At 38.9% G+C, this 25,780-nt stretch overlaps 2 protein-coding genes across 26 annotated transcripts in view; one reads left to right on the top strand and one right to left on the bottom strand.

Annotated features, from left to right (window-relative positions):
• The window catches only part of PCM1 (pericentriolar material 1), an 82,942-nt gene extending 74,714 nt beyond the window's left edge, over nucleotides 1-8,228 (top strand). For 20 of the 25 annotated variants that reach the window (XM_027077209.2, XM_027077204.2, XM_053216336.1 and 17 more), the window contains 3 exons: nucleotides 1,093-1,185; nucleotides 1,295-1,412; nucleotides 5,698-8,228. In XM_027077209.2, the coding sequence (XP_026933010.2) occupies nucleotides 1,093-1,185; nucleotides 1,295-1,412; nucleotides 5,698-5,828 (342 nt within the window). In that variant the 3' untranslated portion in view covers nucleotides 5,829-8,228. Of the gene's footprint in view, nucleotides 1-1,092; nucleotides 1,186-1,294; nucleotides 1,413-2,667; nucleotides 4,609-5,697 lie in introns of those variants that run through there. The other 5 variants (XM_027077213.2, XM_027077226.2, XM_027077224.2 and 2 more) reach the window with 1 other exon arrangement.
• Nucleotides 8,229-9,773: 1,545 nt separating this feature from the next.
• The window catches only part of ASAH1 (N-acylsphingosine amidohydrolase 1), a 48,838-nt gene continuing 32,831 nt past the window's right edge, over nucleotides 9,774-25,780 (bottom strand). Inside the window, exons 5-14 of the mRNA XM_015086778.3 lie at nucleotides 22,888-22,966; nucleotides 18,218-18,292; nucleotides 17,281-17,326; nucleotides 16,528-16,672; nucleotides 15,928-15,982; nucleotides 15,725-15,806; nucleotides 11,762-11,893; nucleotides 11,534-11,657; nucleotides 11,051-11,107; nucleotides 9,774-10,149 (exon numbers count right to left, since the gene is read on the bottom strand). Of these exons, the coding sequence (XP_014942264.1) occupies nucleotides 10,060-10,149; nucleotides 11,051-11,107; nucleotides 11,534-11,657; nucleotides 11,762-11,893; nucleotides 15,725-15,806; nucleotides 15,928-15,982; nucleotides 16,528-16,672; nucleotides 17,281-17,326; nucleotides 18,218-18,292; nucleotides 22,888-22,966 (885 nt within the window). The 3' untranslated portion in view covers nucleotides 9,774-10,059. The remainder of the gene's footprint in view (nucleotides 10,150-11,050; nucleotides 11,108-11,533; nucleotides 11,658-11,761; nucleotides 11,894-15,724; nucleotides 15,807-15,927; nucleotides 15,983-16,527; nucleotides 16,673-17,280; nucleotides 17,327-18,217; nucleotides 18,293-22,887; nucleotides 22,967-25,780) is intronic.

Below are 25,780 nucleotides of genomic sequence, written 5' to 3'. Positions count from 1 at the left end.
CAAAAATTAAGGGATTTATAACAATGTACTTTTAGGCCTAAGGAATGTATTTCACTTTTTTTCTTTTAACATCAACTTTCTTCTTACAGATGTATTTACAATTACGATTTCATAATTTCTCAGCTTATAATATTCCCGAAACATTAGTAGAGTTTAACTGTCTTGATTGCTTTACCACCGTAAAATTTACACCATAAAATTATTTTAAACTCTGAAAGTTACCTGTTAGACTTATTCTTACTCTAATTTGATGAGTGCATAGAGTTGCTGTAGGAGGCAGTCAATTGAAATTAAGTTAATGTTTGATTATAGAGGGGACTTGAATTTGAAATTTAGGCCAGGGCCACTACTGAAGGTTCTTGTGCAAGAAAGTCAAATGGCCAAAGTCATGCTTTTTGAAGATGAATCTGATGACTGTATAAGATTTGTTGTCAAGGAGGTGATGTTAGGAAGCTCCCTTACCATGCATAGAGACACCAAGTTCGAGATGAATGAGGGAGAGATGGGTGAGAAATGTTGAAAGAAGAAGAAAAATTTAAGGTTTCCACTTGGGTAATTGGTACAGTGATATCGTTAAAAATCAGAAAGGGAAACTAGGGGAATAAAAGATTTCAGGTTTCAAAGAAACACTGAAGAGATCACAGAAGGGAGTTATTAGATTCATACCTCATGTTTCTCAGCTTCCACAGAGCTGCTATTGAAAGCCTATAAATGTTTATTGATAGTCTGCTAGATACAGTTCTGATGCGTTCCATAATCGTATCAAGAAACCAGAGTTTTTCTTCTGATTATTTTAGCCTTCGGTGTAACTGCTATTTTTTCTTTGAACCTATATAAACTGGCTCTTTGTTTTATCAAATGGAGACAGATGTGCTCGGTAGTATGTCCACAGCTGCAAGTGCATGGCCCTTCCTGTGCACGCCAGCTTTGTTTTATTCATGGAGTTGAATGCAGGACAAAAACAAATAGGATGGAATTACTGATGTGTACTTATGTCTAAGAATCCACTTTATCTCTTGGCATGGATGACTTTAAAGGCTTAGATCCAGAGATAGAGTGGATTGCCTTCATTAAATATAATTTATCTTACAGGAAGCAGAGTCTGGTAACATAAGTCAAAAATCTGATGAAGAAGACTTCGTGAAAGTTGAAGATTTACCACTTAAACTGACAATATATTCAGAGGTATTTTGCTTTCGTTAATTAATTAAACTTGTCTTCATATAACAAATACTACTACTGAGAGGAAAACTGATTTTGAGGTGTTTTTTTGTTTTTTGTTTTCATTCCAAAGGCAGACCTAAGGAAGAAAATGGTAGAGGAAGAACAGAAAAACCATTTATCTGGTGAAATATTATGTGAAATGCAGAGTGAAGAATTAGCTGGGAATTCTCAGACACTAAAAGAACCTGGTAAGAGTTGCCAATTTCAACCAAATCATATTGAAAAATTAGTGACTCTTGATACCATCATTTTGTTTTTCACATCCATTCATAGTACTTGGAAGATTTAAGCCAAATGTTGGAAGGAAGCATAATTCTGTAAAAAGTCTAGTCCACTGCCGAATTTAGAAATTAGGTATAAAATGGTATTATCAGATAATTTTCTATTTTTAAAATCTTGAATTTTAGCAAGGTAATAGATGCCTGTTGTTTAAGAAGGAAAGGTACAAAAGACTTAAGGATAATTGGAGGAACCCATTTGTTTTAATTACTGGTTTTTAGTTCTTTTGGATGAGACACTGTTTATCTTTAAATAATATCGTTTTAATTTTTCTTAATTTAAAAAATTCAGACATCTCTTATCTTCCCTATCAAAAGTGAGTATTTGGACCTACCTCTCCTTTCACGATTATTATTTTTGGTTTTTCTGTTTGAGGATACCTTTGTTATTTTAAGTATATATGGTTGGTTGCTCGTTCTATCAACTTTGGTCATTAGCCACTGACTGCCTCCTTTTCCTCCTGCTTTCTCTATTCAGTTTTACTCTTCTTCTTACATTAAGGTTATGAAAGCAAACACACATTTTATTTTTATAACTATAGTAGTTGAAACTTCTATTCTTTTTCTGAAGACCATTCTGTGTAAGTATGTCTCGTTGCAGAGCCAGGCAGTAGTAATCCCAGATTTCTTTCTGTATCGATCTAATGGCACAGCCCCTGGGCCACTCAGATGAGAACGTGTCTTGCATCAAAATCAAAGGATTTTCTTGTTGTTCTCTGTCCATTCATCAGCCAGTTAATTAAGATTTTTTATTTTTGTTTTCCCTAGAAATACTAAATGTCAAACCTTTAACTGATTTCCCAGTGGTTTAGCCCAGTTCTGCTAGTTGGAGTCTCAAAGCTGCCCCTGCTCAGGGGGTCTGGGCTGAGCCCTTCTCGCCCCACACTGCGCCACCACCTGCTTTTAGCGTCCTGGGGGCTTGTTGTCCCCTGTCCTGCTTTCCCTCACAGCCACTTTTCTTGGTCAGGATTTCATCAGTTTTACCGTTTTTTTCCTAGTGGAGTTTTTTTAAGAGAAATTAAGTATCTGCTCAGTCTGCTGTCCTCAAACTCTCACCTGTTTTTAAACTACATTAGTATTTTTGTAATAACTTTAATGTAAGAGAATAGTAAATTCTAGTATGTCTTAATTCAATAATTTATAATGCATTCATTCTGTTTTTCAGAAACAGTGGGAGCCCAAAGTGTATGAGAGGTCTTCAGAGGCTCATCTAACTTGCTTTACATAGTCAATGCATACATGAACATGGCACTAAATAAACGTCTGTTTTGATCTGTATAAAAATGTAAATTAGTTTGACACTGCATTCTTGATAGGTGTGCTGATTTCTGCCCGTGGCAGTTTAAAACATCAGAAACTGAATTCTGGACAGATTCAAGCCTTGATACACTGTAGGGTTGTTTTTCTTTTCTTTCTTTTTTTCTTTTTGGTCTTTTTTTTTTTTTTTCCTCTCCCATTGTGATGTTTAGTATTGTTAAATTTAAGATGTAGTTTTAAATAAAGTTGGACTCATCTGTAAAGTAATCTCTTGGAAATGATGTTGAATTCTAAACAGGAAGTCACTGTTCTGTATGGTTAGGATAGTTAGAGAAGAGCAACAGTCAAGAGTTAGACAAATAGACTAGTTAATATAAAGAGCAGCCATTGGGCCAGGCTTCCAGATACTATGAGTGTTGCTGCTGTTGGGTCTGATATTCTTTTAAATGCCTGCATTGTCTTATTCCTGTGCGAGAATAGGGCAAGTTATAAAGGTATCCAGGATATTGGTGACGTTGTTACAAAATATATATTAATATTCTGTTCAAATTGGATTAAGTTCAGAACACATGTCCTTAGTACTTCGAACTTACATACTTATCAGATAAATATTTTCCAGAATTCAATTCCTATCTATGTTGCCACAGCCTAAAAAAAAGGTTTTATGTAATTAGGGAGTATTTCTGCACAAACAGGTAACATTATGATTAATTTGAAATGAAAAACCAAACCCCTTCAAGTAGGGATTACAGAACTAAATTTTATGCAGCAGAATGTTAACTCTCTGTATGCCTTTAGACAAACTTGGCTTTTGAGATACATCTATGAGATTTCTTCATCACTAAGTAAATCAGTTTTTAAAGGTGAATTACCTTTAGATTGCAAAGTTGACCTATACCTGAGGGAGGCTTCACCGAGCCTGTTAACAAGCCAACCTTACAGGTTTCTCGAATTAAATATGAAGACTTAATTTCAATTCGTCTTTAAAACTTAATAACAATTTACTGAAACATGCCATAAGAAAGTCATTTCATTGGTATTCCTTTAAAATTCTTAGTTGCCTGATACTTGATTGTAAAATTACAGTGCTCATCAGGGAGTCTGTTAAGTGAGGATTTCTGAGGACATTTACTGTATCACTAATTAATTTAAATTATGTGAGGTGTAGAGCTCCAACATTAATAAAACCTATTCCAGAGAGAGAGGGGAGAAAAAAAAAAAAACCTATTCAGAGAACTATCATTCCAGAATCAGCAATTCTTACCCAGTTGGCCTGACTTCTGGGAAACTAAAACGATAGATTATATGGATACTCAAGTTCTATATTTATATGTCTTGTAGACTCCGAACGGAAAGGGGAGAATTTCATATTGGCACACAAGCCGAGCCTTCGTGTTACAGCTCGGTCTCTCTCTACATGCCTATGAAAGATAGGTACGGTGGAAGAACTGTACTTCTCAGTTATTACTCTAGAAGCTGTGGACCTTATCTAACTTATTTGACTTGTGTTATAGCTGCTGTAACCTAGTCTGTTGTTTTCTATTTGAGAAGATAATTCAGTTTTAAAATACTTGGGGCTTAAGATCAGATAATTGTTTTACATTCTCCTTAGTAACTACTGCTCAGAGGTTAGGCATTCAGGATTCCTGTTTGTTAATTTTTAAGTTGAAAATCTGGTTACAGATAAAAGAGGGAGAAAGGTCAAAATGAGTGAGACAGAATCCTGTGCAGGTTGAGATAATGCTTAAACTAGTGAGCCCACTGGACTGTGCAGGTACTCTTTGTATTTTGTAACATTCACTTTGGGTAAATGCTTTTTCACTGTTAATAAATGTATATCCTCCATACAGCCCTGAATTGCATTTTCATTTAAACTGACATAGTCACTTATGCTTCAGAATTTATTTCAGAGTTATGGCTTATTTGGCAATTTTAAATGTCAAAACAAAATGGAAAAGACATGAAAAAGAGTGACGTATCAACTAGCCAGAGACTTACAGTTGAGACCATTTTTCTTACACTGTAGCTATACTCTGTTTCTTAATTATATCTATTCTATATAGTATATAGAGAACATTTTCATATTCAGAGTTATCCCATATTCAAATTGGGCCAACAATTTTACAAAAAGTTCTTGATTTGGATATTTTGAAAACAAATCACGTTATCAAGCCTGAATTAGAGTTCTCTCTTAACATAGCTAGTGTATAGACAGTCCCCAACTTCATGATGGTTCAAGTTACAATTTTTTAGTTTTACAGTGGGGCAAAAGTAATACAGGCATACATTGGTGGCGCCTTAGGTGGCTCAGTCAGTTAAGTGTCTGACTCTTGGTTTCGGCTCAGGTCATGTTCTCACGGTTCATAAGTTTTAGCCCCACATTGGGCTCTGCGGGATTCATTCTCTTTCTCTCTCTGTCTCTCTCTCTCTCTCTCTCTCTCTCAATAAAGACACTTAAAAAAATGATACAGGCATCCACTGGAGATATTACAGGTTTGGTTCCAGACCAGTACAATAAAGCAAGTATTGCAATAAAGGGAGTCAGATGTTTTTGGTTTTCCAGGGCATGTAAAAGTTTATGTTTATACTGTACCCTGTTTCCTGTGCAATGGCATTATATCTGAAAGTTCATACCTTAATTAGAAAGTATCTTAGTGCAAAAAAATGCTAACCGTCATCCAAGCTTTCAGCAAGTTGTAATCATTTTGCTGATAAAGGGTGTTGCCTCAATATTGAAGGCTGCTGAAGGCTGGGGTGGCTGTGGCAATTTCTTAAAGTTTGCCATTGTCTTGACTTCCCTTCACAGATTTCTCTCTAGCATGTTATGCTGTTTGATAGCATTTTCCCAATAGTAGAACTTCTTCCAAAATTAGAGTCAATCCTCTCAAGCCCTCCTGCTGTTTTACTAAGTTTTATTCTTTTCTTGTCATTTCAACAGTCTTCACAGCATCTTCCCCAGGAGTAGATTGTCTCTCCAGGAACCACTGTCTGTGCTCATCCATAAGAAGGAACCCCTCATCCATTCAAGTGTTACGAGAATGCAGCAGTTCAGTCACATCATCAAGCTAATTCTAATTCTCTTATTTCTACCACATCTGCAGTTACTTCCTCCACTGAAGTCTGGAACCTTCATAGTCATCCTTGAGTGTCGGCATCCACTTCTTTTAAACTCCTGTTAACATTGATATTTTGACCTCTCCTCATGAATCACAAACGTTCTTCGTGGCATCTAGAATGGTGAATCCTTTCCAGGTTTAGTTTACGTTGCCCAGATCCACTTCAGGAATCGCTCTGTGGCAGCTACAGCCGTACAAAAGGTATTTCTTCAAAAGTAAGATTCTAAAGTCAAAAATACACCTTGATCCATGGGGTGCAGAAAGGATGTTGCGTTAGCACGCATGAAAACAACATAAATCATGTTGTACGTCGCCATCAGAGCTCTTTGGTACAATGTTAATGAGCAGTAATATTTTGAAAGAAATTTTTTTTTCTGAGCTGTTAGGTGTCCATCATGGGCTTAAAATAGTAAACCATGTTGCCAACAGATGTGCTTTGTTTACAGAATGGCCTGTGGGCATTGGCTTCAACTTAAAATCACCAGCTTCGATAGCCCCTAACAGAGTCAGCCTGTTCTTTGAAACTCTGAAGCTAGGCATTGACTTCTCTCTAGCTATGAATGTCTTGGATGGCATCTTCTTCCAAAAGAAGGCTACTTCACCCGCACTGAAAATTTGTCGTTTAGGGGCACCTGCGTGGCTCAGTCGGTTGAGTGTGCGACTTGATTTCCGCTCAGGTCACGATCCCAGGGTTGTGGGATCAAGCCCCACATCGGGCTCCTTAAGATTTCCTCTCTCCCTCTGCCCCTCTTGCCCACTCGCACATTCTCTCTCAATTAAAAATATATATATATTGTTTAGACACCTGCATCAGTTATCTGGATAACTTGCTACATCTTCTACATCAGCACTTGCCGCTTCATCCTGCACTTTTATATTATGGAGAAGGCTTCTTTCCTTAAATCTCATGAACCAATCTCTGCCAGGTTTCTACTTTCCTGTTGAAGCTTCCTCACCTCTCTGAGCCTTCACAGGATTGAAAAGAGTTAGGGCCTTGCTCTAGATTAAGCTTTGGCTTAAGGGAATGCTGTGGTTGGTTTGATGATCTATCCAGACCACTCAAACTTTCTCCCTATCACCAATAAGGCTGTCTCACTTTATCATTCATGTGTTCACCAGAATGCCACTTTCAGTTTCCTTCAAGAACTTACTTGCATTCTCAACCTGGCCTGCCCGTTTGGTGTAAGAGGGCCAGCTTTCAGTCTTTCTTGGCTTTCTATGTGCCTTCCTCAGCGAGCTGCGTCATTGTGAGCTTCTGATTTAAAGTGACAGACACAGCAACCTACTTAATGGGAGATTTGTCAATGACGTAACCAATAAAGAGTTAATATCCAAAATATATGTAGAATTCCTAAAACCCAATAGCAAAAAAAAAAAGATTAAAAATGTGTAGACGATCCGAAAAGACATTTTTCCAAAACAGACATACAGATGCTCACCATCACTAATGACAGAAATGCAAATAAAAACCACAATGAGATAGCACTTCACACTAGTCAAAGTGACTAGTATCAGGCAAGATGTAACGTGTTGGCAACCATGTGTAGCAAAGGGAACCCTCGCGCACTGCTGAGAATGCAAACTAGTGTACCCGCTGTGGAAAACACTGGAAAAATTAAAACATGACCCAATAATTCTGCTACTGGCTATTTACCCAAAGAACAAGAAAAAGAAAACACTAATTCAAAAAGATACATGCACCCCTATGTTTACTGCAGTATCATTTACAATAAGCTAACATATGGAAACAACAAAGTATCCATTGATAGATGAAGATGTGGTGTATGCATGTATATAAAACGGAGTATTACCCAGCTGTAAAAAAGAATGAGATCTTAACATTTACAACAACAGGGATGAACCTAGAGGGTATTCTGCTAAGTGGAATAAGAGAAAGATAAATACCATGTGACTTCATTCATACGTGGAATCTAAAAAACAACCCCCTGCCCCCCAGATTTGTACATACAGAAAACCTGTGGTTGCTAGAGAAGGTGGGGGTGGTGGGGAACTAAGGGGATTATAAGAGGTACAGACTTTCCAAGGAAAAAAAGAAAGAGATATATGGTTTACCTTGCATTGGAACCCTTAGAAGCCACTGTAAAGTTATTAAGTGGGCTGGGGCGCCTGGGTGGCTCAGTCCATTAAGTGTCTTGACTTCAGCTCAGGTCATGATCTTATGGTTCGTGGGTTCGAGCCCTGAGTCGGGCTCTGTGCCGCTGAACACTTGGTCAGAGCCTGGGGCCTGCTTTGGATTGTGTGTCTCCTCTCTGCCCCTTCCCCGCTCAAGCTCTGTCTCAATCTTTCTCACAAAAATAAATCAATGTAATAAACAAGTTATTAAGTGGCCTAATTTCAAGACTGTTGTGTCCTGGGGTATAGGGAGGCCCAGGGAGAGAGATGGGCAAATGGCCAGTGGGTGGATCACCATATCAAATACAGTAACAATGAAAAAGTCTGAAATGCTGTACAAATTATTAAAATACGACACAGCAGAAAGGGACCAAAAGCTGTTGGAAAATGGCACCGATAGACCTGCGTCAATGATGCGGGGTCGCCACAGACCTCTTTGTGAAAACACTATCTGTGAAGGACGGTAAAGCGACGTATAGGAAAACCAGGTATGCGTGCCATCCCATTCACGTGTCCTCTCCAAGTTAAGCCAGCAGTGGGAACCGCTGTCGGCATGTTGGTAAACACCCTCCCGGTCATGCTTCTACACTGTAGACACGAGGACATACACAAATAGGCTTCTATTCCGTATCCTAATTTATAACTGCATTGTTGCCACTAAACAATGCTACCTAAAACCTCCATGCTAGTTGTTTCCTCCATATTCTCTGATGAGTCCTGAGGAATTGGGTCTGAAACAGCATCTCACCTATTTATTATAAATATCAAAAGGAAGGCTATTATTTCAGGAAAAAATCCAAGTCTGCCTCATTTCATTTTTATCAGGGGTAGAATTGGAAGTTTAACACAAATCCTCCTGTAATTCCTCTAGCCTCACTAAGCTAACATGAGCATCACTACAGTTTTGTGGAAGCACCTCCTCCTCCCAGGAGAAAAGTAGCCTTTGGACACCTACACACTGTTGACAGCACTGGGTTGAGATGAAAGGATTAGTCACGTCAGCTAGTGACCAGTGAGTCTTAAGTTGAAGAACCCACCTATACAAGCCTTGTAACTGAATTCAGGTATGTTCAGCTTGGATCTCCAGCACGTAGGTCCACACTGCGTCAGCACACGTGTCTGCCAACACTATTTCCAACGACTGTTTATTGAGCGTCATGAATACAAGTGACATTATACAAAATGAAGTGGATACAGTCTCACCCAACTGGTGTGAAAGTTTGAAAGGTTAACACATTCCGTCAGCACTTTTCATAAACAGATTTATGAAAGACATTTTTAGTAAGGTTTTTAAGAAATACACGATCAGACAAACTAAAAATGTATTAAGTGAACAACATTTGTGAGAGTTTATGGATTCACCTCTCGATTTCCACAAGGCTTTGACCTGTTTACTACTAACTCACAGAACCTAGGACTCAGTTTTTGAAGTTAACAAATGCCTGGAGTGACTGGGAGGTAGACTAATCATGAAAAAGGGAACATTTCAGTTCTGTGTACAAAAGGCTGCCTTCACATACGGATTACTTCATGAACCCAAAAAAAGTACTTCTATTCAGGGTCAAAGGCTCCAGTACTACTGCCTGTTAAGAGAACTACACAGGTGGGTGGATGTCTCCTCCACATTGCTGTCAAAAACAGCAAAGACCATGGTATGTTAATTTGAAAAGAATCGGAAGGAAAAGACTGCTGTACGGAAAACCATACCAATATGTAGATTAAAGTGAAAGACGGAATGGTGTACAGATGTGCTCGAGTCAATGCCCACCGGGACTCTTGCTTTATTCTGTGGAGGTGGGCTCCACGAGGTCCCTGTCCCCAAACGTCCAAGTGGAGTGAAACCGCAAATTCTAGGTGATTGGTTTCTGTAACGAAGTTAATCATAAATGAGAGTAATCAACTGTTAGGGCAAAAATGGTCTGTGGACTCATGCCCCAAAGAGAAACTGCCCCGAGTCTCAGTCTTGGAAGGAGGTCAGACAGCCGTACTACTCGGACACGGGTGAGTTTCCACCTTCATGCCACACAGCATTCTAGACGCCAGGTGTGTGCTCACCAACCTATGCAAGGGTCTGGGCAATCCCGCAGGTAAGTTTCGTATTGACCTTTGGTAACATCCATCAGGGTGGTGAATACAGTCAGCTGAAAGAAAAGGGACTTTTATTTGAAAAATGTTTCCAATTCAACGACGTCCTGACTTACATTAGCATTTCTATACACGTCGAGTTGCTTTATGAAGCTACTTAGTATAAAATAGTATATAAACGGTGTGTATACAAAGATACAAAAATAAATATACAAAGAACCAAATAGTTAATAAGTTAATATTTACATCTCACCATTTAAGAATGCCACAGCAAAACAATAATAATTGAAACAACTGACTTCAATAGAACCATTACTCCAGATCATGAATATAAACAGGCTCTGGAGAGAATCCCGTTAATTCCTTACAAGATCTGATTCCTGAGTAGCACGCTGCTTCACCACCAGTGCTGTAACACCCCACGTCCTCAGCTCACGCAGAGCCTGATGGTTCCGTGGAGGATAAACAGCCCGGCTGTGGCCATCCTTATCCTTAACGCATCTCTAACACAGCGGGGGAAACTCACGCACGAAGCTCCATCTGAAAACAGACTTGAGACTTCGTTGAGTTCTAGTTGCTAATTGTAGTGTACAGTGTGAGATTTCTGACAGGGAGAAGTCGAAGGTAAAAGGCTGTATTTAACTGAAACGTCATGGAGGTAAAACCAGAAACCATACTCTGATCAGTCTGGACCTCAAACCACACTAATCAGTTTGTCATATCCCAGGAGTGAGTGTTTTAGTCACACAAAAAACATTTTTAAAAATCAACCTTAAGCAGAACATGACTTGGGGGTTCTAGCTCTGACTGATCCACGATAACAAGGAAAGATAAAAACACAGGCCCAGGTTATTTCCCTAAAAGTAAATTATATACATACATGTTTTAAAAATATGAAATTACAATTAAAATTTATTAAAATTAAAAATTATAAATATATGTATATTTTAAAAATACCTTGTTGAGGACAGGTTTTGTTGACAGGACATCATATATGGTCGCAAATGAGATATTCTAAAACACAGAAGTAATTTTGTTCATTAAGTTAAATGCTGATGTCAGGAGGGTTATCCACACAATGGGCTATTAGAAACAAAGGCTTTCTTCAGTCAACCTCCCAGAAACCCCTAAAAGAATTTCCTTTGGGGTCACTGTTAGAAGAGTTAATGGTTCTAATGTGTCACTTTTTCTCTCTCCTCTTGCCCTCTTTAATTCTTGTCATTCAGCTACAGAGTGGTGTCCCAACATTAGAGTAAAAAGGCAAGTACTGTAAAATTTTGCTCTTTCAATTCATAACAAAACAAAAACTCAGTACAGACTGTCCAGAGATACTGAATAACAGGAAGTTTATAAGTTCCTCAAAGGCCAAAGAAAAATGCCACAACTAAGATAAGCTTCAAACGTCACCGTTTATTTCTACATAGGACATTGTGACTGTACCTCTTGAGTTGTCCGGTTTAGGCACATCTTTGCAGGCGTTCTGCGATCATCGAGAAAGAAAGGACTTTTCCAACGGTCATAATTTGTTTGTAGCACATACCATCTATCCTGCTTGGGGTTGAGTCTAAATACAAACAGAGATTCTGACTAGGTTTCATGCCTTAAACCTGTAAATATGTCAGTCTATGCTTTAGTTTCTACTTACTTTGTTTGAACAAATGTACTTACTCATATACATCCAAAGATTGTGTTCTATCTCTCGTAATCACACAACCTTCCCCAGACTTGTTGCCTCCCAGGATAAAGTATGCTGGGGCCAATATCTTAGTTTTTGTCAATATATTCTTGGCTTCTTCATAACTACATAGAAACATTTTAAAAAAAAAGTAAACATTTTTAGTGGACTTGGAATGAAAAATATTTAGTTGTGGAAACTAAGGGAAAACAAAAGTATCTGAGAAACATATTCTTTTTTTTTTTTTTTTTTAACGTTTACTTATTTTTGAGAGAGTGAGAGACAAAGCATGAGTGGGAAAGGGTCAGAGAGAGAAAGGGAGACAGAGTATCTAAAGCAGGGTTCAGGCTCTGAGCTGTCAGCACTGAGCCCAACACGGGGCTCGAACCCATGAACAGTGAGATCATGACCTGAGCTGAAGTCGGACGCTCAACTGACTGAGCCACCCAGGCGCCCCTATGCCTAGCACTTTTTAAATAAACGAGCTCATTTGCTTTAAACGCACATGCGCGCGCGCACACACACACACACACCGTGAACTCCCTATGAATGTCAAAGGTTAACCAAAGAAATTCTGAAATAATTATTCAATGTAGCTAGAAAATATTTTTCTATTTTAATATGAGCAATTTAAAATAAACGACCAATACATTAAAACGATCGTACACTATACTCAAATGGTATTTATTACAGGGGTGCAAGAACGGACCAACATCAACACATCAATGTGTTTCACCACGATAACAAAATGAAGGATAAAAAGCATATGATCATTTCAACAGATTCAGGGGAAGCACCTGACAGAATTCAACATCCTTTCATGATAAAAACTCAACAAGGTGGGTATTAGGGGGAACATACCTCAACATAATAAAGGCCACATAGGACAAACCCACAAGTAACATCGTAGTCAATGGTGAAAAGCTGAAAGTTTCTCCTCTAACATTAGGAACAAGACAAAGATGTCTACTCTCACCATTTTTATTCAGCACAAGTACTGGTAGCCCCAACCAGAGCAGTTAGGCAAGGAGAAGAAATAAAAGGCATTTAATTCAGAAAGGAAGGAGTAAAACTGTCACTATTCACAGATGATATGACACTCTACACAAAAACCCTAAAGACTGCACTAAAAAACTGTTAGAATAAATGAACTCAGCATAGGTACAGGACACAAAATCAATATACAAAAATCAGTTGCATTTCTATACACTAACAATGAACTACCAGAAAGAGAAATTAAGGACAAGATCCCATTTACAAGTGCAACAGAAAGAATAAAATGTCTAGGAAGAAAGTTAGCCCAGGAGGCGAAAGCCCTGTATACTGAAAACTATAACACACTGATAAAATAAATGGAAAAAGACACAAACAAATGGGAAGATATTCTATGCTCACGGATTGGAAGAATACTCTTCAAATGTCCACACCATCCAAAGCAGTCTACAGATTCAGTGCAATCTGTGTTGAAACTTCAACAGCATTTTTCAAAGAACAAATAATCCTAAAATTTAACTATAAGAATCCCAAGTACCCAAAGCAATCTTGAGAAAAAAGAACAAAGCTGGAGGCATTACACCTCCTGATTTCAAACTATATTTTAAAGCTGTAGTAATCAAAACAGGATGATATTGGCATAAAACAGACAGACAAATCAACAGAACAGAGAGCCCAGAAACAAATCCATGCATATATGGTCAATTTACATTAACAGAGCAAAGAATATACAATTGGGAAAGGACAGTAACATGCAAAAGAATGAAACTAGACGACTACCTTACACCATACACAAAACACAACTCAAAATGGATTAAAGAACTGAACATAAGACCTAAAGCCATAAAACCAGAATAAAATATAGGCTATAAAGTCCATGACATTAGTCTTGGTGATGAATTTTTGGATTTGACACAAAAAGCAAAGGCAACAAAAACAAGTGGGCCTGTATCAAACTAAAAAGCTTCTGTACAGCAAGAAAACCATCAACAAAATGGAAAGGCAATCCAGTGAAAAGGACGAAAGTATTTGCAAATTTTATTATCTGATAAAGAGTTAATATACAAAATATGTAAAGAACTCATTCTTTTATGATCCTTAGGCCCAACATCATGGGGGGGTTCCCTGTACCTAACACCAAGAAATTCTTGGACATCCTCAAGTGTCCAAGAATTCGACTCAATTCTGACACTATCTATACAGAGATAACATTGGATTCACTTGTTAAGGATTCAGACTTATAAGACTGTACTCCATCCCTAACTTCAGAGGTCAGTCCTAAGCCCCATCCAGCCAGTTGTAAGCATTACCTGTGCCTCTAGCTGACTGGCTAAGACTGGAGGTTCCCACAAGGTCCTCTTTAGCTTCAATTAATTTCCTACAGTCGCTCACAGAACTCAAGGAAACGTGTACCAGTTTATTAAAGGATATGATAAAGGATACGAAGCAAGAACCATATAAAGAGATGCATAGGGCAAGGCAGGTGAGAAGGGCACAGAGCTTCCATGCTCTCAGAGTATGCCGCTCTCCCCAAAATTCTGTGCTCACCAACCCAGAAGCTCTCCAAACCCTTTCCTTTTGGGGTTTTATGGATGCTCCATTACATCAGCATGACTCTTTAAATCACTGCCCAGTGGCAACTGATTCTACCTCCAGCCCCTCTACCCTTCCTGGATATCCGGTGGCCCTGAAGGTTCGAACCTTGTAATCGATGGCTTCCTTCACAGGCCACCAGGCCCCACCCTTTGGTGCTTTCCAAAAGTTGCCTCATTAACATGACAAAAGACACCTTGATCACTCTCAACACTTAGGAAATTCAAGGATTTGGGGAGCTGTGAACCCAGAAATGAAAACAGATCAAATATCTATCTCTTATAAAAAAATCACAATATCGTACTCATATAACTCAATAGCATAAAAAAATTGATTTAAAAATGGGTAGAGGATCTGACTGGGCATTTTTCCAAAGACGATACACAGAAAGATGGCCAACAAGTACATGAAAACTATGCTCAGCATCAGGACTCACTAGGCAAATGCAAATCAAAACCACAATGAGTTATCACCTCACACCTGATAGAATGGCTATTACCAAAACGGTAAGAAATAAGTACTGGTGAGGATGTGGAGAAAAGTGAACTCTGCACTGTTGGGAATGCAATTGGTACAGCCACTGTGGAAAACTGTATGGAGGTTCCTCAGAAAAATAAAAATGGAAGTACCATATGATTCAGTCATTCCTCTTCTGGTAATATATCCAAAGAAAACAAAACACTAACTTTAAAAGATACCTGCAGCCCCCTGCTCACTGCAGCATTAGTTACCAAAGCCAAGATATGGACACAACCCAAGTAACCACTGAGGGATGCATGGATAAAGAAGTTGTGGTGTGTACATACAATGATTATTACTCGGCCATAAAAAAGAAGGAAATCCTGCCGTCTGTGACAACATGGATGGACCTTAAGGGCATTATGCTCATGAAATAAGGGAGACAGAGAAAGACAAAATACCTTATGCTATCACTTACATGTAGAATCTAAGAAAACTAAACTCATAAATGCAGAAGACAGAGTGGTCATTGCTAGAGGGTGGGCAAAATGGGTGTTGCGGGTCAAAAGGTACAAACTTCCAGTTCTAAAATAAGTCAGTCCTGGGGATGTAATGTATAACATGGTGATGACAGTTAATAATACTGTATTGTATGTTTGAGAGCTGCTAAGAGAGTAAATCTTAAAAGTTCTCAACACAAAGAAAACAATTTCTGTAGCAACATATGGTGATGGATGTTAGCTACACTGATTGTGGAGATCATTTCACAATATATCCAAATACCAAAACATTTCGCTGTACCTGAAACTAACAGAATGTTTTATGTTGCTTATTATCTCCAAGAAAAACAATAAAATAATTTTAAAATGAATAAATATTAAATTTGATAATAAAGCAATCAAACAGATTACCTTGTGCTATTTTCCAGGACTGATCTAGTGATAAACCCTATCCACATGGCATCTTTCTTTCCCAAAATCCATTCTATGATACCTGGAAGAAATCAAATACACACAGTGTCACAGGCCTGGAATTAGGCTGTGAACCAGAATACAAAGTTCAGCCTTCCTCTGAAAACATCTATGGAATTCCCATTTAAGAACTCTCTACTCACCCATATAACCACCATTTACACCGAAACGTTCATTTAACGTAAGGCTAAACAGTCCCTGAAAACAAGACAAAGCAATGAGATCAGAAACTTCAACCATCCTGTTTAAGGCCCCCTCATTTTATACTGGTATACCAAATCCTGGAACGGGAGATGGGGGGGATGCAAAGATGAGTCAAAACCATATCATCACGTTCTATTAAGTTCAATGCGTCTTCACATGCAGCGTGTGACACGAGTAGGTGGAATATTATTGGTCACACTTTTCTGACAAGGAAAACAAAATGCAGAGAATTCATGCCTAACTTGTTTGAATGGCAGACTAAGGACCAGATGCCAGGTTTACATTACGTTCCCGGTCCTCACCATCCAGCCACACGCTTCTTCCTCCTGACAGTCTCCCTGAGACAAGCCTTCATTCCCTTTCTACTCTTCCCCACCATGCAAGTTCATACCTATGAAGGTGACAAGAAGTACAAAGGGATGAACTGAGGCTTCATATTCTTTCTAGGTCCTCGTTTCCTCAGACCCCACCTTTCACAGGCAGTAATAAAAGCAGGACCCAGAGCTACCTGTAAAATTATTTAACAGTAGATTTCTTACTGGTTTGAATCCTGTTAACATGCCCACATAGCCAGCAAAGCTTGAGGCCTTGAAGACAGTTTTATTGTTTCTTTGGAAGTCCAAATTCACTGTTAAAGGTTTTAGTTGCTCAGTTACGACCCAGGTATTATTATTTATGTTCCACCTACAAAAGACAAATTTCAGTGATATTTAAGAACAATTATGGTAATAAGGGTGAATATGATGACGATGGCCAGGCACTAAATTAGGTCTTCACCTACCTGGTCCCTCAAGGGGGGAGGAGGGACCCCCCCTTGCAACAGGAGTGCTTTGCAACAGGAGTGCTCACAACTTTGCAACTTTGCAACAGGAGTGCTTGTATCCCCCATTTTCCACAGGAGAAAACTGAGGCTCAGAGAAGTTAAATAACCCAACATAACACAGCCTATTAAATAGCAAACCCCAGATTCAAATGTAGGTCTCTAATTACAGAGCCCTGTTCTAGTTTTTTCAGGAAAGTTAGGAAGACATAAAATACAATACTGTTCTTCCCTTATGAGCAGTAAACCAGATGTGCATCTGGGGCCTCCAATCCTCCACATGTGTGTTCAGATGTGTGTTCACTAGGTGCAACTCCATTACAGACCCAAACAGTGTGCCCGTCTTGTCTCAAAACTAAGAAACAGGATCTTCACTTCTGGGCCTATTTTGGGCATGATTTGGGATTTACTTTTCATCAATGGAATACAAACTACTCTTGGGAAGAAGAGTTCTACTGCGTCCTTTACTTACCCAAGAAATATTCCAAAATCCAAGTTTCTCCCATGTAGTAGATGACCTAATATAAAGAAAGAAGACACATATCATGGCAGTTATGACAGCATCACTGGTTCTAACTAAAAGCTGGACATATAGTTCTAGTTTACTGATACAACTATTCCGTCCAACAGTAAGAATTTAAGCAGCATCCTAGGATCATAAGCCTTAACAAGATCAAACGGCTGTGCCTGGCACACTGACCAGATCCCCTCACAATCATCTGAACGCACAGGGTTCCAGGTAAAATTAGGGTGTCTGAAGAGGATGAGGAGTCGTTCTTCGGTCCACTGTGTCAGCTACCTGGACACAGCTGTCCTAGCCTCACCTCATGTGACCTGCCACCATCCTTCCCGTCAGGAATTGTCACCTACAGCTGAACACCTCGAGGGTCAAGTACCGGCAGACTTTCTACCCAAGGTAGAGGTCAAAAATAAAGTGAGTCAGGGTACATCATCCTGTGCCTTGCAACCTGAGTACCGGCCAGAAAAAAACATGGGAAAGTGAGGTCCCTGGGCTGTGAAATGATGTGACGAGGTTTGTCCCGGGCTTCGAGTGAAGGCCGGATGATCATATATATAAAGATAATGAAGTACCCCTGTGAGTACTTACACCAAATCATGACGAAGAGTGTAAGGAGACTAGGAGGAAGGGTAAGAGTGTTTACGGTCCCAAAACACTTCTTCCCTCTAAGTTTTTTGCATACCTGAATTAAACTTTAAGAGGCATTACAGTGGTCTCAAAATAAGGGTAGTTTTAAATTCACCGTTAACAATTTGCTAAGATCTATAAAACTATATGCAACATACACTGAATTTGAAAAGTAAGCATGGGTATTACAAGTTCTAATTCCATTTACATTTTCTTTTACTTTGTACTTTGCACTGCCCGCCCTCCCCCAGCACACAATTACCTTGTTTGTCTTCTGTTATTACTGAAGTACAAATGGTAAAAATTTCATAGAAGACATTGAATGAAATAATCTCACCTATGAGAAAAGATAGGACATTTCTTGGTCAATATACAGTACCATGACATTGTTAGAAAATTCTTTTTTTAAGAAAAGGTTGACAATCATCACTGTGCGAATTTTTGCTTTGTACATGCCTGCAGACAGCTGGAGCATGCCTGAAGAGCTGGTCAGGTGGTGGGATCTCACCAGCCTGTACTCTACAGACACAAGATAAAACAAGCCCCCAAAGGGTCAGCTATGTGGGCACGTTGGAATTGTATTGCAATACGATGTCCAGATTTTTCATCAATGTGCTGCATTTTACTTTTGTTTGAGGGCACTAATGTATGGTGACTTAACACATCTGGCTCTTGGTTATATACTGAACATGTTATTTTGCTCACATATTTATTTATTATATTTATAATATAATATTTATATAATATTAATATTAATATATATTATAATATCACTTATATTATAAAATTATATATTATAAAATATATTATAATTAATAATATTAAATATTTTTAATATTTAAAAATAAATATAATATTTATTAATATCTATTCATTTTTGAGAGAGACAGGGAGACACAGACAGACAGACAGACGGAAAGGGCATGAAAAGGGAAGGGGCAGAGAGAGAAGGAGACAGAATCTGAAAAAGGGTCCAGGCTCTGAACTATCAGCACAGAGCCCGACTGGGGCTTGAACCCATGCGCGGTGAGATCATGATCATGATCATGTCCAAAGTTGGACACTTAACTGACTGAGCCACCCAAAAACACCTTGCTCATATTTTAAGAAGTGACAAATATTTCTAAGGTGAGGAACTATTAATAAAATAATAAAATTAGTGCCGAGCTACCAAGAAAATCCATTTTAAAACATTTTAATTTTTGAATAATTTTCTAAAACTGTATAATACTAACACTTAGCATTTAATTAAAAGGTATACATCCTGGGAATAAAAGGCACAGCATGGAGAATATAGCCAGTGGTACTGTAACAGCACTGTATGCTGAACGGAGGGACTACACTTGTGCTGAGCATAGAGCGATGTACTGAATCACTAGCTGTAACCCTGAAACTAATGTAACATTGTGTATCAACTATACTCAAACAAAAACAATTATTTTAATTAAATATTTAAAGATATACGGCACATTTTATCTCTGTCGCATTTTATGTTAACATGTAAAGCTTAACATTTTTTCCCATCCTAACCTAATGTTTATTTCCATTTTGGTAAGATTCTGCCCTCATTTTCTCTTATTACAAATCATCTGTTAATCTTTATAATCCATTTTTCTCTCCAGATATTTATATGTGGTATTTATTTGATAGAATTCTTTACATAATAAAGGAATTAAATACTTGTTTCTCACATGGGCTGCGAGAACATATTTCTAGTATGCTGACCATCTTTTTACATCATTTTTTTAAAGAAGCAAAAAGCAATAAAAATCCTAGCCACTTTTGTTGATAAATACTATTGATTTGCAGTAATTCTCAATCATCTCTCTTGTAACACCAAGGTACTACTGTCTACTTAAAACAACAACTCTAACACTTTGGTACCTCAAAAATAAAATTAGCGTTGCAGGAAAAGTCTTTTTCAGCAAATTAAATTTGACTTCATTAAAGTTAAGAACTTCTGCTTATTAAAAGACACCAGTAAAAGAGTAAAAATGCAAGCCACAGACTGGGAGAAGATACTCAGAATGCATTTGACAACAGACTTATAGACAGAATATGTAAAGAATTCCTTAAAACCATTTATACTACCCAAAGCAATCTACACATTCAATGCAATCTCCATCAAAACGACATCAGAAGTTTTCACAGAACTAGAACAGACAATCTTAAAATTTGTATGGAGCCACAAAAGATGCTGAACAGCAGAAGCAATTATGAAAAAGAAAAGCAAAGCTGGTGCATCACAATTCTGGACTTATGTTACAAAGTTCTAGTGATCAAGACAGTATAGTACTGGCCCCAAAATAGACACACAGATAGAACAGAATAGAAAGCCTACAAATAAATCCACAATTATATGGTCAATTAATCTTCAATAAAGCAAGAAAGAATATCCAATGGGAACAAGACAGTCTCTTCAACAAAATGTGCTGGGAAAACTGGACAGCAACACACAAAAGAATGAAACTGGACCACTTTCTTACACCATACACAAAAATAAATTCAAAATGGGTGACAGACCTAACTATAAAAAAGGAAACCATAAAAACCCTAGAAAAGAACACAGGCAGTAATTTTTGACATCGGCCATCCCAACTTTTCTCTAGATAGGTCCCCTGAGGCACGGGAAGCAAAAGCAAAAATAAACTATTGGAACTACATCAAAATTAAGAAGGCAACCTACAGAATGGGAGAAGATATTTGCAAATGACGTATCTAATAAACAGCTAATATCCAAAATATGTAAAGAACTTACACAACCAAACACCCCCCAAAAAACCCAAATAATACAATTTAAAAAATGGGCAGAAGACACAAAAAGACATTTCTCTAAAGAAGACATCCAGATGGCCAGGAGACACATGAAAAGATGCTCATCATCACTCATCATCAGGAAAATGCAAATCAAAACTACAATGTGAGATCACCTCACATCTGTCAGAATGGTTTATTTTAATAAACAACATGAGAAACAACAGGGTTGGCAAGGATGTGGAAAAAAAAGAACCCTCCTGCACTGTTGGGAATGCAAACTTGTGCAGCCACTATGGAAAACAATATGGAGGTTCCTCCAAGAGTTAAAAATAGAAGTGCCCTACAATCTAGCAATCACACTACTGGGTACTTGTCCAAAGAATATAAAAACACTACATCAAAGGGATACATGCACCCCTATGCTTATAGCAGCATTATTTACAACAGCCAAAATATGGAAGCAGCCCAAGTGTCCATCAAGAGATGAATGGGTAAAGAAGATGTGGGGTGTGTGTGTGTGTGTGTGTTTGTGTGTGTGTGTGTGTGTGTTTGTGTGTGTGTGTGTGTGTGTGTGTGTGTGAAATCTTGCCATTTGCAATGACATGGATGGAGCTAGAGTATAATGCTAAGTGAAATAAGTCAGAGAAAGACAAATACCATATGATTTCACTCACATGTGGAATTTAAGAAACAAAACAATCAAAGGGGAAAAAACAGAGAGAGAGGGACAAATCAAAAACCCTACTCTTAACTACAGAGAACAAACCGATGGTTACCAGAGGGGAGGTGGGGGAGGGGGTCAAATAGGTGATGTGCACTGAGCAATGTATAGAATTACTGAATGGCTAAATTGTACACCTGAAACTAATAAAACACTAACTGGAATTAAAATAAAAACTTAACAATTATTTGAAGCCAGTTAAAAATGGGCCAGACTGCAACAAACATTTCGCCTTGAGAAGGAAGGAGAGACAGGTAGACTACCTTTTTAAACCATTTTTTTAAAGAAGCAAAAACAAAACACTCACCAATGAAAGGAAAGACCAACAGCTGTACGATCTCACAGTCATCAGGAAAAAGCAAATTACACAATAATGGGATTCTACACACTCAACAAAATGGCTCAAATGAAAAATATTGATGCTAGCAGGTGGAGAAGTATCAAGTAGAGAAAACAAACTCTTGTACTATGCTGATTGTCTGTGGATGCAATTACTTTGAAAACTGGTTAGCAGAATCTACAAGGCTAAAATACAGCTACCCCATAAACAAATATATATCCAACACAAGTGAGTGGCATAAGTCCATCAAAAGACAGATACAAGAATGTTCCTAACTGCTTTATGCTTAATATCCCAAGTCTAGAAACCGCCCAAACATACTACTTATACAGTAGCATACTACCTATAATGATAAGTACAAGAAACCTGACACAAGAGATCACAGTGTAATTAGGAGGTTCAAGAAGAGGCAGAACTGGGGCACCTGCGTGGCTCAGTGGGTTAAGCGTCTGACTTCAGCTCAAGTCATGATCTCATGGTTCATGGGTTTGGCCCTGCGTCAGGCTCTGTGCTGACAGCTCGGAGCCTGGAGCCTGCTTTGGATTCTGTGTCTCCCTCTCTCTTTGTCCTTCCCCTGCTCGTGCTCTATCTCTCTCTCTCTCTCAAAAATAAAAATAAACATTTTTTAAAAAGGGGCAAAACTACTGTATGCTGAAGTCAGAATAAGCAGTGACCTGGGGATGCGGTACTGTCTGTGAGATGGCATGATGGAACATTCTGCATTGCTCAGATTTTCTGTATCCTTTTTTTTTTTTTAGTGTTTATTAATTTTTGAGAGACAGAGCACGGGCAGGGGAGGGGCAGAGAGAGAAGGAGACACAGAATCCGAAGCAGGCTCCAGGATCTGAGCTGTAAGCACAGAGCCCGATGCAGGGCTCGACCTCATGAGCCGTGAGATCATGACCTGAGTGGAAGTCAGACACCTAAACTACCCAGGCGCATCTGGAGTTTTCTGTATCTTGATCTGAGTTGTGATTACATGCATGTATGCATATTAAAAACTCTGAGCTGTATACTTAAGATCTATGCAGTGTATCTCAACAGAAAAATACCTCAACAGAAACATTTTAAAGTATTTTATTAAATCTTTTAAAAGCTGCAAAGGGAACTTTACCTAAAGGTATGTCAGTAACAGCTGCAATCCCCTTCATTTCCTCCTCATAAGGACCAGGAAAGTTGCCAAGTAGACCAGGCTGGAAAACAAATAAATTACCAATCATTCGACCTAAAGGGCTGTTTTGAGATTTGTGGTTTTGTTTGTTTGTTTGTTTTACATATAGTTTGCTCTGGATGCCCCTCCATAGTAAATAATTAGTTATTTTTAAGGCACTTTTACATCCCATATTTCTAAAAGACTCTACATAAGACTCAATACTGGGCCCTCAGTCTTGACCTCTTGCCTTTATTCCCTTAAACTTAGCTGTTCTCAGTATGATGCAAAGACCTAGGGTTGTTTTTCCTGCCTCACACTTCACCTCTTCTCCAGAGAGCAAAGATAACTGCACTCAGATAAGCTAACAGGGCCCACGACACAGGAACATCACAACTACCCCTTATCTCTGCCCAAACCCGCCCTCTTACCTTGGCACTACACCCTCATTACTACTTCCTTCCCACACTCCTAAAAACAAATCTGTCTTTGAGTCATTCACCAAGCCTTCTGTCTTCGTTACTGGCTTCTTGGGCCACGGTGCATGACCACGATCTGGGCACAAAAAAGGGACACAGGGGCAAATTCCCTGTGGACATATAATTTTATTCTCACATGCAACTATTCACTATCAGGGAGATAACAATTTAAGCTCACAGCCTGCTGCTAATAAAATAATGTGTAAACCTTTTACAAGTCCTATTTGTCACCAACTTGGTCTTCATGTGTCATGTTACCTAACTAAGCATATGTTTTTCCTTTAGGAATTGAAAGCATTACACAAATGGGATGTTCCTGCGAATACAAAGAGGACTTGCTGAACATTTATTAACCACTTATTATATCCAGGCACTGTGCTTCAAATTCACAGCGTGATTTAATCCTCACGACCACCATATACAATATCTATTACTACTACATTGTTCCCGATGAGAACTCTCATGTTTCACAATGTAAGAAACATGTCGAAGGATACGGTTATTAGGTTGACTGATCCAACCTTAAAATCCAACGTTTGAAGGGGGAAAAACCCCAATATGGTCTGAATGCAAAGCCTGGGCCAGCTGCCCTCACTGCTGGCACAGAGAGTGGCGGGGGCGGGGGAGGACAGCAGGGGCCTCTTATCTGCTGCTCCTGCCAACCTTTGTATTTTGGGGAGGTCTGGTTAGTATGAACATGAAGGACACCGTTTTTTTGTTTTTGTTTTTTTTTTTTTTTTTTTTGTGAGAGAGAGCGCGAGCTGGGGAGAGGGGCAGAGGGAGAGAGGGGGAGAAGGGTGGGGCGGAGAGAAAGAGAGAGAGAGAGACAGAGAGAGAGAGAGAATTTCAAGCAGACCCCATACTCAGCTTGGAACCCAACACAGAGCTTGATCCCATGACCCTGGGATCATGACCTGAGCCAAAAACTAACTGAGTCGGACACTCAACCAACTGAGCCACCCAGGCGCCCCATGGGATACCTCAATTAAAAGCTCTGAGAGCACAAGCATGAGGGGTAACAGGGGTGGTGGCTGGCAGGTGCAAGGGTCACAGGGATTATATGCCTAGATCATCTAGCCTCTAGGACACAGTGATGCTCAACCAGGAGTGGTTTCACCCCCAGGGGACATCTGGTGATGTCCAGAGACACCTGTGGTTCTCACAAATGAAGGGATGTACCCAGTGGGTAGAGGCCAGGGATGCTGCTAAACATCCCACAATGAGCAGACAGCCTCTACAGGAAAATACTATCCAATCCCAAATGTCCTAAGTGCTGAGGTAAAACATTTGCCCTAGGCCTATGGTGTCCTCCCCAGTCCTTTGTACCCTGCGGAACTTTGAGGGTCCAGAGCCGTGACTGAAACAGGGAGATGAGGATCCCTCAGAGGTTCTAAGGGCCAGGACCTAGATTTTCCATTGGTTCCACCTAAATTAAAAAGGAGCTGAAGAAATGGAGTCGTCCTGCATGACCAGGAGGGAAATGAATCGACATGGTGAATACATAGCTACAAGAAACACACAACCCAAGTGAGTTTCACAGCCACTGAGGGACCCCATCAAGTATGCAGCTGGGCTGAATATGTCATCCGGTCATACACAGGTAGAGAAATGTGTCCTGGGATTGCAGGCAATGTACTTAAAAAAAAAAAAAAAAAAAAAAAAACAAACAAACCCAATTTCCAATAGTGAACTTGCAAATGTATAATTGACTGTTGAACAATGTTGAACAACGTGGGGGTTAGGAGCTCACCCCCTATACAGCTGAAAATCTCTGTGTAATGTTTGACTTCCCTAAAACTACTAACAGTTTACTGTTGACCAAAAACCTTGTTGATAATATCAACAACTGACTCACACGTATTCTGTATATGTATTTTATACTGTATTCTTACAATAAAAAAGCTATGTTAACAAAAAAAAGTTAAAAAAATTGTTAAGAGAAAACATATTTACAGTACTTTACTGAAAAAAATCCAGGTATAAATGGACCTTCCCAATTCAAACCTGTAGAGTTCAAGAGTCAACACACTGTGTGAGGGGACAGAAATGACATGCTCCCAGATGAAATAACATCATTTGCCCATTGTTGTATAAAATAGTCCATACTTCAAAAAAACAAACAAACAAACAGATGAAGGGGCAGTCAACTGCCACAATTTGCCATGCTATTTTGTGTCCTATTACTCTAATACTACCAGAACACAGAATTTTAAGTACCTCTAAGGTTGACAGGTGGTCTAGAATCAATGCAAACTCATCCAACCTCCTTAGAAGAGGTTGTCAAAGTACGTCTTTAAATACAAAAGCCTTGTTTGAACTCTGCATGTATGTGGGGATGTGTGTATGTTTAAAATTTATTGTGGGGAATAGTATTTCTT

The sequence above is a fragment of the Acinonyx jubatus genome, chromosome B1, assembly GCF_027475565.1.
Source record: "Acinonyx jubatus isolate Ajub_Pintada_27869175 chromosome B1, VMU_Ajub_asm_v1.0, whole genome shotgun sequence".
NCBI classification, from domain to species: Eukaryota; Metazoa; Chordata; class Mammalia; order Carnivora; family Felidae; genus Acinonyx; species Acinonyx jubatus.
This window is presented reverse-complemented; position numbering and strand designations above follow the sequence as displayed.